Genomic DNA, 15,732 nt, shown 5'->3' on the forward strand with positions numbered 1-15,732 from the left:
TAAAACAGGAATGATTTTATTTAGTAATCTAATGGTTGGAGGTAACTCAGTGGTGTTTGCAGGGTCAAGCCTCGCCGTAAAGAGCTGGTAGTGCTAACCTCATCAGGAACTAGGCATCTTCGTCTCGGAGCAAATGCCATTCACTTGTGACTACACCGAGTACAGGACTGAATGTCTGGATTTCCTAATAGGTGGAAGGCAATCCTGCAAGCTGTGATACCCTGACTGCAGTGACATTTTAGCTATGTGATGCTTCCAGAAAAAAAATTCAAATGAAGTACAAAATATGCCATCTTATAGCCAAGCAGCTCAATTACCACACAGGGTGGGAAGAGTTTGGAGTCTGCATGTCTGCAGCAATGACCAACTTTACTTGCCCTTTGCAACAGGGGTGACCAACATGTTGCAAGTGCCACATGGCAGCCTTGGCTAGCCTCTCCCTAGAACTACTGGGCAGGCAAACTTAATGCCAATGTAAACTAGAGTCTACTCTCGCCTTCCTGCCCCATTGCTAATGTGGCCATTGCTGTCTCGGTATGAGTGATCCCTGCCTTTGTCTGCTCTACTGTACATATGGCTGCGATTCCAATATCCTCCATCAGGACAGCAAACGTGGCAGTGATGTATCTGCCACAGCTTGAATCACTCTGCTAAGTAAAGGGCAGGCTCTGTTACCTACTACCCTATACACAACACACTTCTCAGCTCACTCTCTACTGGCAGCAATCCCTGCCCTCAGAATTCCAAAACCTACAAGGTACATGTGGCTTTTATTGTGACAAGTTTAAGACTTCAGCATTGATGAGAAGATGTAAAGGGCCAGGTATTTCTTAATAAGCCTGCTCTAGGCTTCCTTCTACTATGTAAAAGTAATAAGATGGGCTGCCCCATGTGGTGCTTGTATGACAACCTAGCTTTCAAAGAGCTGCAGAAGCTGTGCCCTTCTGCTTAAGGGCATGGCTTGCTTAGTACAAGTACCCTCTTCTATTCTGTTTATGCAGTGCCTAGCACAAAGTGGCACTCAAGCCTGATTGGGGCAACAAGGGCTACTGAAGTACAACTGATTAACAATCTCGAGGGGCAAGAGGGGCCTCAGCATACAGATCACCTGAGACTTGCTCCTGTGAGCTGGGGCTTGCTGCAGCTTTAGGATCCCCTCCCAAGCAGTGGAACGGAGACAAGTGACTCAGTGGAGCATACATGGAAGGAAACCCTCAACCAGTCTGGTTACTACTGCTGCATAAAGACCCTGCCATAAGCATCAAGCAAAATTTCTAAATTGTCTTGTACAGAAACCTAACTGATCTAAAGCCTCCACTTCTTTTGGGGAAACATGTCTTGTGGAATGGGAATGGAAGGCTGGGAGGGGAAAGGACAAGCCCTGAGTCCCTGCACTTTGCCCTGAGCCTCCAGTTAGGAAAGGGGGATGAGTGGGGCAGTAATTTCACCTTTTCTTTTAAAACATAACACATCACAGAAGTTCAAGGGCAGTTGTGTCTATAAAGTCACTGGTAAAGCCATGGCAAGTGCCAGGCAGTGGGCTGGCTGCATGGTTGCTTGTGTTCCTCTGCCCAAGCAAACTGCTCCTTAAGAACATCAAATCCAGGCTTATCTCACTATAGCTCAGGGGTTTCCACAGTTCAGTCCCACTGGATGCCCAGCAGCTCGCAACTGACATTCCAAAGCTTCTTTGCCAGCTCATCATTCCGGCCTTGAGGGGATACATAGGCTGGCCGGCAGTCACTGCAGAAGGAAAGAAGAGACTTTCATCAGGTGCCCTGGCTGCATTAGCACAGGTAAAAGGTCCAGTTAAAATGCATGGAGACACTAGCTGATGATGATGTCCAGCTTAATTCCTTCAAGCTGGATTTAAAAATAAGAGGGGGAGAGGAGAACTGATAGCATTGCTCGTGGGGGAGGGCAGAGGGAATGTGTGGCGGCAGCAGAGGAGGCAGCTGGCAGCCAGGCCACCATACTGCTGCACCTGGTAAAGATGCAGGCTTCAACATAGGTAGGAGTGGTGGAAAAGAGAGCTGGTACATAAGGGCCCACCACTGTAATCCTTAGAGTTCCAAGCTGTGCCTGCTAGTGTCTGGTTTATACAAAGGTTACAGCAATGGCCCAAATGCCATAGTTCACTGAAGCCTTTGGGACATGACTATAAAAATAACATGCTATCAGGAAAGCATCTGAGAACTTGACCTTTCATTTTGTATGTTTATAAAGCGACATGTACCTGTGTGGGCCACATAAATAACCAGTGTGGCTGCCTCGCAGGCAGGAGATCATAAGAAAGGGGAATGATGCTGCCCCCTCATCAAGAGGTACAGCTGTGGAATAAGCTGCAGTAGTAGCAGAGCTTGGAGAAAAGATTTCCCCCCCTCCCCGCAGATGTCAACAGCAATCGACAAATATTTAAACACAATTCTTCAGCATGGTTGTCTGAGAAGCCAACAGCGGAAGGGGTAGGAGGGCTGTAATGTAAAGGTGGAGGTTGCTTGAACTGTACTGGGTTCCCACTTAATGGCAGGAGTTAACTTACTACCCAATCATTCTGTTTATAAAGACTTGGTACATACAAACTGATTTCACTAAACAAGGTAATTCCATATTTTATACATTCCAAACTCCTCCCAAAAGACCAGCTTTTCCACTGACACCCACAGAGTCAGACATTCCTTTATTTTAAATACCCTACCCTTGTCTTCTCTCCCATGGTATGCACATGCCTTTGGTGAATAGCTAGTCATCTTAGTGCTATTGCCCCTGCTCCTCCACCCCCACCCCCTTCCATTTTATTACATAACATCGGATACCAGATTGTGAATTCTTTGGTGCAGGGTCTGTATGCTCTCAGCTGTACTACTGGGTATGGTAACATCATAAACTGAAGTTGTAGTAAGGGAAGGAAAATTCACGACCTGTTCAAGATTTCCAAGCATGCTAGAACCTGCTCATGATGCTTGAGCAAGCTGAGTGCCTCAGAATGTAGGGAATGCTGATGTGCAGTCCAGGGGGAAAAAAATCTGGCAGCAGCAGTCACATTACCATTACCTGCCCCCTACGTATTCTTGATTAAAGGAAAAATGCAGTTTACTATTGCCTTAAGTGTCTGAGACAAAAGTTCACTTTAAGACTAAAAGATAAGAAAATACAAAGCAGCATTAAAAAAAAATGCCTAAATTTTTCAAGAGTTCCACTGATAAGGAGTGGATGGCTATGTATTATTTGGAGCTTGCCATTTTAGCAACGAAAACAGGAAAGGCAGCCTAGAGATATGGATCAGGGCAGGAAGATCAGTCAGATACTGATCAGCATGTGGTTTCCACAGCTCTTTTGTGGCACAGAACTGTACCCACTAATCTAAACAAACAGGAGATGAACAAAATGTGCCTAAGAAGAGCTGTGGCAGTCTCCAGCTGTATCTCTTCTCCACCTGTTTTGCTATAGGACATCAGCTTCTGCTACAGCTGCTTTCTTCTTCATCATTTCCTATTTATATAAAGGCCATTTTAAAGTAGTATTAGTGATTGTCATGATTTACATTCAATTAAGTGTCAGGATTTGGACACAGTTCTATTTCAGAGATAGTCCAATATAAATCTGGGCACACACACTCAAGCTGCTATTTGCTAACCATTTCTCCACTGAGTTCATGCTTGCTTCTTTTACAAACCTGAAATCCACTTAGAGTTCACATGCTCCAGCACATGGGACAGCGGAGATTCACAAAGGCTGCTTTTATCTACTGGGAGATGGAAGCACTTGAGAGAGGATTAAGGGACCTATTTCTATAGCCAAGGCAGATTAAGATGGTACAAACTCTGTACTTGAAGATCAGACACAAAGGCGTATCCTGGAATAATCTTGTGGTTCAATCACAAGGGAGAAGATTAAGTTTCTAGTTTCAGATATGAAGGAGGGAGTTTTATCTCATGTCAACTACATTCATGTAAAATCAAAGGGCCATTTCCATATCGAATTCCCAAATGAGAGGCGGTCACAGTGAAGTGATCAAGGCAGAAAGCCGCACCGAATGTAACTGTCCAAGAGTTACATGTGGATCACTTGGTTAAGCCATCCTAAGCTGTGTTTTTGGAAGAGGTAAGAAGATGGTTATGCAGGTCACAAGATAGCTCAACTGAGATCAGTAGCAAAATGGAGCTGGACTGAATGAAAGAGAAGAGCCATGGAAGCCATTTTGCAATGCATGCACAGACATGCAGGGATCTCCTTTCCTGAAGCTTCCTGCAATGCGTGCAGCTTTAGGATGTGCCATGCTTCGGAGTGTGGAAGCAGAGAAATCAGGCCACATATGGAGGTATTTAACTTGAGACACAGTTTTGAAAATCTTGAGCTCTACTTGCACAACACCTCGCACATTTGCTACTGCCTTATAATCTGAGGACCTCCAAGCACTTTACAAACATTATTGAACCAAGTGTCCTAACCCCACTGAGAGGCAGGTACTATCATCCTTTTGCAGATGGGGGAAAACTGCAAAGAGGACCAAATTCATCCCTGGTGTGACTCAATTGAATTCAGGGAAGATACAGCAGGGCTGATTTGGGCCAAAGAAGTTAAGTGACTTCCCAAGCATTCAATATAAGTCTGTGGCAGAGTAGGAATAGAACCCAGAGTCTATGACAGCCCATCTGCGGCACCTGGCGCCCCTCTGGGGCACCTGGCATTGGCCACTGTTGGAAGACAGGATACTGGGCTAGATGGACCTTTGGTCTGACCCTGTATAGCCATTCTTATGTTTATCTTGTGCTTTAAGCATGAGCCCATTCAAAGACTACAGGACTGGGTATAATCTAAAGCATTATACAGGTAAAGAATTCCTTGCAAATATGACTTTTATCTTTGTGTCCCTTTCCACGAGCAAACGCTTTCCAATCCAACATGTTCAGATTCTTGTAACTGGTACAAATTCTAAACATATTTCTAACATTTCTCCCTTCAGATCTGTGTAAGCCTCAGTACAGTCCCCTCTCAGACAAAGATTATAGCCTTACCTCGCTCACACCTCTTATCCCCACCCCCCCGAGACATCTGGGTTGCACCCTTCTGCCCCACCACAGCAGATCAAGGACTCTGCCCACCTGAAATACTGTCCAGTCACAGACTCCAGTTCCTCAGCCACTGCACAGTACACGCTGGTCTGGGCTCCTTCGCGTGGAGTCTTCAAGAAAAAAGAAAACGTCTTCCACAGCAGGGACATTAGAATCGAGTGCCGGACCAATTCGGAATAAACAGAGCCGGGATGCAGCGAGTTTGCAGTGACTCCAGTGCCTACAGCAAGAGGGACAACAAGGAGCATTTATCAAATTAAACCCTGCCTACATGCACTAGAGCCTCCTTAGAAGGAAGGCATTAACAGCCTTCCTGTTTTGCCCCAGTATCTAACATGTTAAGGAAACACAGGTCCAGATGCAGATATAGTGGGGCAAATTGAACTCCCTTACACTTGCTTGCTGGAAAGCTGGACAACATCTCATCCCAATTATGAACACTGCACCATTTTAGTCATTAGGCCTTTTATAAAGCAGCCTAGCAAAAACATTAGAGGCTTGCCCATTGCTTTGTAAAGTACGGACCCCTCCTGATTTACTCCAGTACTAGGACTCTAGATAAGAGACCTTATCTCTATTTTTCAGACCTGGAGTCTCATGAGAGATGAGCAAACCTCAGCTGTTCCACTGTGGACTTTGATTCCTATGCTGCGCACAGCAGCATTCAAAGCTTTTTCAGTAGCAGTCCATGGTTCACAATTGCTGCTTTGTCTGTGCGGATGCAGCTCGTTTGTTTGCAGATTTGCTTTTTGACAAGCATTGAAAACAATTAAACCTATTCCTTTGAGTAGGGCCAGCTCACTCCCTCGCCCTAGCCCCGAGGGTAGGGGCATAGCCACTGGCTTAGGCCAACTGCTGGTCCCTTTGGATTGACTGCATCTGCTCCCACCCACCCTGAACACCTGCCAGGGACCCACACAAAGTCACTTCCTTACCCCACCTTGAATATCTTCATTTCTGCACAGGATCTAAGTACACCTCTACCCCGATATAACATGACCCGATATAACATGAATTCAGATATAGCGCGGTAAAGCAGTGTTCGGGGGGAGGCGGGGGGCCTGCGCACTCTGGCAGATCAAAGCAAGGTCGATATAACGTGGTTTTACCTATAACACAGTAAGATTTTTTGGCTCCTGAGGACAGCATTATATCGGGGTAGAGGTAGGTGTACAGCCACTTTTCTAGTGCTATTTTGAATGCCACCCTCCAGAGCCCAAAGGATCTGAGTATGCCACATCTGGTATACAATCAACTCCCCTCTCAGACTCACCTTGCAGGCGTCTAGCCAGCTCCCGGGTGAAGAGTACATTGGCCAATTTACTGTGACAATACGCAAGGCCCCAGTTGTAGCACTTCTCACCCTGGAGGTCATGGAAGCGGATCCTGCCTCCATGATGAGCCAGTGAGGACACATTGACTATGCGGGCTGGGGCTGACTGCTTCAGGCACTCCAGCAACAGGAAGGTCAAGAGGAAGTGACCTAGGGAGAGATGGGATTTGTTTTAGTTTGCCTTTCTATTGTGCCTTCCATCCTAGGATCTCAAAGCACTTCAGACCAAGTACTGAGGCAGCTCACTATTAGCCCCATTTCACAGATGGGAGACGAGAGACACAGGCAGGTCAGGGGACAAAATTTCAAAAGTGGCCTCTACTTGTGGGTGCTCAAACAGCTGGAACTGGTGAAAGGTTGCAGGAGATGGCAGTCCCATTTGCCAGCTCTGTACCCTCAGAATAGGCACTCCATGGGCAGTGACTGGCAAGCTTCCCCTGCACCATTCCTCCCCAAGAAATTTAGGACCCTCCCAAAACAGCTTAGGTCTCTACTGAGGCTTAAAGGACTCTAATCTTCAATTATTTCCCTGCATTTTTTAGGGGCTGGAGAGGAGGAGTCTTGGATGCAAAGTCTCCACCTGGGATTTTTTGCCACCAACATTTATTAAAAGGTCCCAGCTGGCTCTGTCTGCCACATCTAACTCTCAGACTCTTACCAAGGTGATTGACTCCCAGATGCATCTCAAAACCATCAGCCGTCTTGGAGTAAGGGCATAGCATCACACCTGCATTGTTAATGAGGATATGTAGCTCCTTCTCCTCTGCAAGAAACAACGGATGGGATGAAGCATTAAACTGAGATCCCTTGACAACCGCCCAGCACCAGCATGGCATAGATCAGCTAGAGAACTTGGGCTGACTGAGCTGCAGCTGTCCCTCCCCTCCAAAATATAAAAAGATTCCTCCCCAGGCTAGTACTGCAGCCTCTGGTGACTACCCACCATGCAACCAAACAGAATCTTATCAAGCAGGGGAGTGTCTGACAAAGTCCACTGGCAACAGTGTGCCCTCCCTCCTGGCTTAATATTGCTGGCAGTGTCGTGGGGTGGAACTGGTCCAGCCCATGTCTGCAGGACAGACTATTACCACTTTGCAGCCTTGCTTTGGGACAGCGTGACCCTATGCCATCACAGGGAACAACTCCAGTTAAAGTAGCTGGGACTCATATAGTGAGTAAGAATAAATATATCAGAGGGATAAATACCAGAGAGGGAGAGGAGTTATTTAAGTTAAGTGCCAACGTGGACACAAGAACAAATGGATACAAACTGGCCATCAACAAGTTTAGGCTTGAAATTAGATAAAGGTTTCCAACCATCAGAGGCATGAAGTTCTGGAACAGCCTTCCAAGGCGAGCAGAGTGGGCAAAAACCTAACCGGCTTCAAGGATGAGCTTGGTACATTTGTGGAGGGGATGGTATGAAGAGACTGTCTACAATGGCAGGTAGCCAATCTGCAACTGCTAACAGCAAATATTTCCAATGGCTGGTGACATGACACTAGATGGGAAGGTCTCTGAGTTACTACAGAGCATTCTTTCCCGGGTTTCTGGTTGGTGGGTCTTGCCCACATGCCCAGGGTCTAACTGATCACCATATTTGGGGTCAGGAAGGAATTTTCCCCTGGGCCAAATTGGCAGAGACCCTGGTGGTTTCTCACCTCCCTCTGCAGCATGGGGCACAGGTCACTTGCAGTTTTAAACTAGTGTAAATGGTGGATTCTCTGTAACTTGAAGACTTTAAATCATGATTTGAGGACTTCAGTAACTCAGCCAGAGGTTGGGGTCTATTACAGGAGTGGGTGGGTGAGATTCTGTGGCCTGCAATGTGCAGAAGGTCAGGCCAGATGATCATGATGGTCCCTTCTGACAAAGTCTATGAGTTTATAAGAAAGGGGCATTTTCACAGTCACTTTTATAATAATAACGAGCACTTATATAGGACCTTCATATTCAGCTCTCAAAGTGTTTTACCAAGGCAATTAAGCCATGACTTGCCTGAAGTCCCACAGCAAGTCAATGGCAAAACTTGGAATAGAACCCAAGTATTGCAACTCCCAGGTCGATCTGTCTGCTACACCACGTTCGCTCTTCAGAACTAAAGAGCAGAGAGCTGCCCTTTTGATCAGAGCTGGTGTTAACTAAATACCCTCCCCTAACAGTAAGCGTGACAGCATCTAGGGGCCAAACCTGCTAGGAAGTTCTCAGCAAACTCTCGGATAGACTTGGTATCAGCCAGATCCAGCTTCTTCACAATTACTTGTTGGTTCCCTGTCTCAGCTCGGATCTCACAGGCTGCTGCTTCTCCCTTTGCCATGTCTCTGCAGGCAATGATCACCCTGGCACCTGCAATGGGGAAAGGACAGCAGAAACATGGGCCATGAGCAGTGGGGGCAGCTTGGGGAGCCAGGACAGAAAGGCAGGGGGCTACCCAAAGGTCAGACAAATGACCTTTCTACCTGTGAGTTACCAGCTTAAATGCAGCCCAGCTAGGTAGTGACCAAAGAGTGCTACTTTCTCAAGACTGTTCTTTGGTTGGTGTGAAATAAGCTTGAAATGTCTCTGTCCAACTCCTTGTGGGCAAGGTGTCCACTGCACAAAGCCAGCAATATTGGTCCTATCAGACTCCCACATTGGTAGTCTCACCACAGTGGCCAAGGTTTGAATGGACCACTCCTGCACCGAGGTGGCCTTGGCTAGGGCACTGTTTCTAAAATGATTAAGAATGTAATTTAGTCCCCTCCATAGTAGCTGTCCAAATAGCTTTAAACCAAGTTAGCCTCAGCCATGCTGTAACAAAGACACACACCAATGAAACTAAGTTGGTTTCCAGCCTCACATAGGTGGGAGGGTCTAATGATAACAGGGACTTCCAGGACTAAGTTCTGAAACTGTGTCTAGGAGTCCACCAAAGTGCAGTACTGAAGCTATAAGCCTCACCTACAGTAAAATTATTATCGAGTCAGGAGACCTGCTTCCAGCATTGTTAAAAGTTTAAGTGTCGTCAGGATGTATAACCATGTTATAGACACAACAAATCCTGCATCTTGGCAGGAGATTAGAAACGATGACCCTTGCAGTCTCTTTTAACCCTGTGATTCTATATTAAAGCTCTGGACTCTCCAGGGTTCTAACCTAGTTCCTAGGACATGGTTGGACATCCTATCTCCATTATAACTTTTAAATGTGTTTTACTGGGTCAGAGGACAACCATGTGTAACCAGGTCTTCAAACTCCATTCTAGTTGTAGTATAGATGGGTCTGTCAAAATAATCCCCTCCCAGATCCAGAGAAGAAAACAGTGACACCCAGTGAAGATGTAAATTACAGAGGGACTTTTGGAGGTGGAGAAGGAACAGGTGACTTGCCTCTTTGTGCGAGATCTCTGGCTGTCTCCTTCCCAATGCCTGTGTTGGCCCCCGTGATCATCACCACCTTCCCATTCAGCTTAGTTGTTGACTTACACACCCCTCCTGCCACATATCTCCTAGGAGAGAGGACAAGAAGAGGAGCTACTAGGGATTCACAAGGACAGTTTTCTGGTTATCAGGGTCAGTCCTGGGGCTTGGCATTTAGTGTTCTGTTATACTGCCCTGCTTGCTGGCTTTGATCCAGCCACCTAGTCATTGGGTTCAGAACAATTGGAAAGACATGGGGATATTTACATAAAGTGCCAGTTCCAGGTTCCTGTTTTCTTATATTCCTTCCCTGGCGCCAGCTACTGCTCACCCTTCTTAGAGGTCATTACGGCCACTGATGCAGGTTCCCATTCATCTTCCAAACCTCTGCACCCTGAAGTAAACAATATTCCAAGCTGCCCACTCTGCTATAAACATATTGGTATGTAATGCACTGACAGGTGGGTCTTAAGCCCTGGTTTCCAGTGGCTGCACCCCAACAGGGACATAAGCCCTGGTACTCTGCCACTTAGCTCAGAGCTTCCTTTATTTAGTTCAGGGGATAGATCTGAAGTTTTCCATGTCAGGCTGCATGCAGTAGAGGTGGGGACCACAATGTCTGCATATATGCAGCAGAGGGTTTGTTATGAGCACCACATAACAGGGGAATGTGGTACACAGCCCCAGAGCAGAGAGGCACTATACACAGCCCAGAGGCAGGAGTAAACCAGAGGCAGCAGGCAAGTCCTTTCTCCCATCCCCTTCCCATGAGCTAACACAGGCACTTTCTTTCCCAAATCCTATCTCAGGTGCCCCAGCACACTGCTTCTGTTCCAGATCCTCGCCTGGGCTTCAGCATTAACCAACATATCAGTCTTCTTGCCCAGCCCTTGCCCATGTACCTATGAGTAGGCCGGTTTCCAGCCAGAAACTGCCTCAAGCACCAGCAAACACAGTAGGTAGCTTTCTGTATTGGGTGTTGTAAATTCTTCACTGATATGTACAAACTGTTACACAGGTGGGATGAGAGTTACCCTATTGGCTGTTGATATCATAGAAGATCATCCAATGATCTTCCTCTCACCTAGACCATCTGAACTAATCTAATGCACCTACACTAAAGGAGTTTGAAAGAGTGTGAGGTGAATAAAAAGCCTCCCATGACACTGTTGGGTTTAATGACTAAGAACTGGGCCAGATGTCCCAGCTGTAACTCCAACCAAGACAGTGTGGTTACACGAAGGAAAAATTTGGCCTTCTTCCTTCACATTTTTATGGATTGACAATTATCTTTTTAATTCTTTGAAACTTCATATTTCCCAAAGTAAGTTGCCACCTTACATCAACTTTAAAGTGCTCAGAGATAACAAAACGGCAATTATAGAAAGTTTACAACGCATTTAAAGTGGTTACCTTGGGGTCAGGTTAGGTGCGAAATATGGTCATTTTATTGCCAACAGTACAAAATCTTATTTTAACCTGAGAATTGATTCAGCGAATCATAGATATTAGAGCTAGAAATACCCAGCAGGTCTCAATCCAGTCCAAGATCAGGAGTGAATACAGGATTGTTCCCTACTATTTCCTAGATACAGGGTTCAAAGTTAGCCTAACTAACGTTTTCACTTGGTGAAGTCAAAAAAGAATCCCCTGCCCAAACCCTTTCCAAAAGCAAGCAATCTATTAAAATTTATTGGAAGCAAAACAACTTTCTTCTTTTACTTAATACGCTATTCTAAGCATTTATGGTCATACTGTTTTTATGCAGCACTTGTATGTCTTTCAAGTGCTATACAGACATTAATATAGTAAACCTCATAACATCTTGGTAAATTAGTTATTAGCTCCATTTTACAGATGGGGAATCTGAGGCACAGAGAGGCTTACCCAAGACTGCAAAGCAAATGGACAGCAGAGACACGGTTCAAACCAAATATAGCCTGACTGCCACTTCCCTGCTTTAATTGCTTTTTAAGTCTGCTTCATTTATAAAGAGGAATGGAGAGGTTTTAAGACTCACAGATAACATGATAATGTAAACCCAGGTTCTCAGAATCCTGGAAATTTTTTCTTTGTAGATTTGATATGCTACCATACTACCTGATCTTTCTCTAAGTGCAATAATTAATAAACTGATCTGCCTTCTCTACCAAGAATGCACTTGCTGGATCCCCATTTAGCAGAAGTAAAAAGGTGCACACTTTTTAAAGGGTAAAAGGGTTTACACAGTAGCTAATCAATCATCTAATACAGACCTGATGTAGGGAGCTGCCATGAACAGAAGAAGGGGAACACAGATGAATATTCCCAACACGGTCGCCAAGCAGTTTAGCATTGCTGCTCTCTGTTGTTTGCCCTCCCTTCCAATGAATCTTGTCTCTCAACAGAGAGACTAGGGAGGGCGAGTGAAATACACCAGCTAGGGAGCATTGCATGCAGGGAGTTGTAGTCCTACCCATCAGCTTTGTGTGCAGAAAGGCAGAGCACAACGTGCTGGGAGTTGTAGTCCAACAACCCAGTCTGGGTAATGTGCCGTACTGGTGGAAAAAAAACAAAGGGACATACCTAGTGATTTCTCTGCAGGGAAACAGATATACCTTCTCCCCCAAAATAAAACAAAACTGCAAGCAAGTCAGTTCCTTAGATCTAAAGGATCAATAACGTCCTAGTTACTGAGTTAATTTGTTCTCTACTCTATATCTTTCTGAGGTTTGTTTTATAATTTGCTAAATATCAGCAGCGCTTCTGATCTGATGGATAAAGTGCTCTTAAGAGTCCAGAGAACCTGGGTTCTATTCTGGACTCTGCTGTTGCCTTACTAAGTCACCTTAGGCAAGTCATTTCACTATCTCACTGTGCCACACCTGTAAAATGGGGCTAACAGTACTCACCTTGATAAAGTATTCTGAGGTCTAAGCATCAAAGTGCAATATTTAAAGGTATTTAAATTAACTGGCTAGTGTGTATATGCACTCAGAAGTGATAAAATGTGTCACAGACTCTATATTGCTAACAACAGAGAATCCCAGGGCCCTTTAGCTCAAGTGATGGAGGTCTATGCCTTTTGTAGCAGCAGCACTGGGGGTCTAGCCCTGCTGTCATCATGAAATTCCAAGTGGCATGCTGTGCAGGATAGTGACAACCATACCACCCTGGTCAGCCACCGATTTGTTATGATGTAGCTCTACTTCACTTCACAGCTTCCAGATGAGCATTTTCAAAAAGTCGCACATCACAAACACAGGTTCAACATCCACATTTCACTCACTGAACAGCCAGCAAAGCAGGCAGTAGTTCTGATCACTCTATGATGAATTACATTATATTGGCGTCATGGTACTACATCAGTGGCCAAACTAGAAATTCCCAGATGGATATTTGTGTTTAATCTCTTTGCGGTGTTTGTATTACCCTGTTTGGTGAACTATCTTCTTAAAACACAAATAAAGCTGAGTGGTCTGTGCCACCAGCACCAGTGCTCTTCTCTCAGTCAGGATGCTCAGAAAGAAACACACAACTGAGGAAACAGCAGTTCTGCAGGTTTAATTATGCAGAAAGCTCAGCCTGGAAGACTCATCTCTTCCAGGCTGTTTGGAGCATGATCCCATTCAAACATCACACCAGTGATTTCAGTAAATGACCCTTCTTTAACCCCACTTCTAGGTTTCTGTTATTAGCTCTAGAAAAATGTAGATGATTTTGTGCGTGTGTGTAGAGAGAGCTAAGTGAAAGTCTGGCATTTCCGAATTAATGATCAAGACAATTAAACTGATGGTCACTCTGCCTCCTCCAATGGGCCCTTTACCAATGAAGGAGAGAGCTTAATGAATTTAGAATCTGGGGCAATGGGTCTGCTTTGCTTCCCTGACAGCTCTGGATTTTTCACATTTTCTAAAGATTTAAGTGCAGGCACTGGTTACAGAAAAAGAAGCTATCAAAATCCAGTTTCCTTCATTCACCAGAACTTTACTGCTCAGTGTTTACATATAGTGGTGGCCAAAGCTGGCAGCTCTCAGTGGACCTATAGCAAACACAGATCTGCTGTTTCCGACACCGAGATCCTTTTGAAAATGTCTTGTTTTGTTTGCAAGCACCCTTTAAAATTAAAAGTTTTCTATTGCCTATGTCACATACCTACATTTATGATGGCTGGTACCAACCATTATAATTAAGGTTGAAAAAGTTTCATTTATAACTTCCTGTTTTCACACTCATAACTTTCTGAAACATTCAATTTTAGTTTTTCCATATTCAGTCTATGCCCTGCAGTGAATTTTTCTGGAAAGGGCAAGCAAAAATCTTTCAGACTTGAATTATGAGACAGTGAAAAAACACACTTCCCATTATAAAATAATTCTAATAATTATTTTTAAACGTAGACACAACAAAACCAGCAAGAATTTAAAATTGGAATGAACACAGTCCTCATTGAGAAATAGTGGTGCTTTTGGTTGGCTTGGTTATGATTTACCAAAGTTCTGACTATTTGAAAATTGCATAGTGACCATGGACAATAGAACATTTCCCTATGAGTCCAGTTAGATATTTAACAATAGTTATACTATATAGTATCAGGGGGTAGCCATGTTAGTCTGTATCCACAAAAACAACAAGGAGTCCGGTGGCACCTTAAAGACTAACAGATTTATTTGGGCATAAGCTTTCGTGGGTAAAAAAACCTCACTTCTTCAGATGCAGTATAGTAGGCACTCCTACTTAATTATGCAGGCATTTAAGTATTTGTGACAGTTTGGGGAATCTGCCTATGTAAATTTATTAATTCCATTTGATTGTATGAAATCTCTTTCTCACTATGACCTTATATGGATTAAATCTTCCATTTTATGGCACGAACCTGACAATCTCCAATCCTGAAAGAAAGGGCCATTAGTGGCCATCAATAATTGGTCATGATTTAAATCAGCAAGCAGGAAACCTTGATTTGTACTTTTTAGATATTTTCTTCAAGATTGATTCTCATTAGTTGGTAACCATTAAAACATGTTGATTTGCAACAAAATATAGCCCTTATATTAAATTTGTGATTCTTTTTGCTAACCAGGAGATACCCCATATCTATACACATTTATTTAAGCAATTATATAGCTTAATTTACATTTATTCAGATTCTTAATTTTAACATTTTTATTATGTTACAAAATGGTGAATGATGAATTTCTTATTTATTAGTTGATTAAGTTTTACTTGTAATTTGTGTCAAGCTCTATTTGGAAGGAAATTTTAATTCAATTAAAAATATACAAAAAGAGCATTTTTTAAAAAATGTGCCATATACAAAATAACTTTATCAAAAAGTTTATCAAAAGATGTTTCCCTTTTAAAGCAAACTGATTTATTAAACAAAGGAAGTATTATCTATAATTAGTGAACTGAAGTGATTATTTCTGGTGACTACCCAAGGTTTTAGAAGTAGAAGATCTCATCTTCTCAAACCTAGATTTTATTCATATATTGGAAGAGGAAAACAATCATTCCTGCTTTTTTAACTTCCAATTGGGTTCTTAAATTTGAATGAACCAGTCATTGAACTGAACTAGTTGAATAAACTGAAATGAAGAAAATATTCTCTCTGCACCTGCAGAAGAGGTTACTGCATTCAAAAGATGGTTTGGCACTTCAGCAAACTGTGATTCCAGGTCCTTAGCCACTGACTTCCACTATTTTAGGGGTTTGACTTTCTTTAAATCTTGGCAGCAAATATATACTGCTTGAATGTTATTTTTGTATATAATTTAAATTATTTTAATAGATTATAAGAAGTTTAGGCCTTAACATAGGTTGTCAATTTCAAATAAATAAATTCCTTTAAAAAAAAGGAATATACCTGTATTTAATTTAAATTTTTTTAATCTAATTTTAAAAAGTCTAATTTTTTAATTTTTTTTTAAAACATCAGTTTTTATCC

General features: G+C 43.5%; 1 protein-coding gene across 3 annotated transcripts in view; it reads right to left on the bottom strand.

Annotated features, from left to right (window-relative positions):
• Nucleotides 1–15,732, bottom strand: part of LOC128835722 (retinol dehydrogenase 12-like) — a 19,721-nt gene continuing 3,989 nt past the window's right edge. For 2 of the 3 annotated variants that reach the window (XM_054025321.1, XM_054025324.1), the window contains exons 2-7: nt 9,777–9,895; nt 8,599–8,754; nt 7,067–7,171; nt 6,349–6,558; nt 5,106–5,295; nt 1–1,743 (exon numbers count right to left, since the gene is read on the bottom strand). In XM_054025321.1, the coding sequence (XP_053881296.1) occupies nt 1,641–1,743; nt 5,106–5,295; nt 6,349–6,558; nt 7,067–7,171; nt 8,599–8,754; nt 9,777–9,895 (883 nt within the window). In that variant the 3' untranslated portion in view covers nt 1–1,640. Of the gene's footprint in view, nt 1,744–5,105; nt 5,296–6,348; nt 6,559–7,066; nt 7,172–8,598; nt 8,755–9,776; nt 9,896–12,061; nt 12,198–15,732 lie in introns of those variants that run through there. The other variant, XM_054025322.1, reaches the window with a different exon arrangement.

This window comes from Malaclemys terrapin, chromosome 4, assembly GCF_027887155.1.
Source record: "Malaclemys terrapin pileata isolate rMalTer1 chromosome 4, rMalTer1.hap1, whole genome shotgun sequence".
Lineage (NCBI taxonomy): Eukaryota > Metazoa > Chordata > Testudines > Emydidae > Malaclemys > Malaclemys terrapin.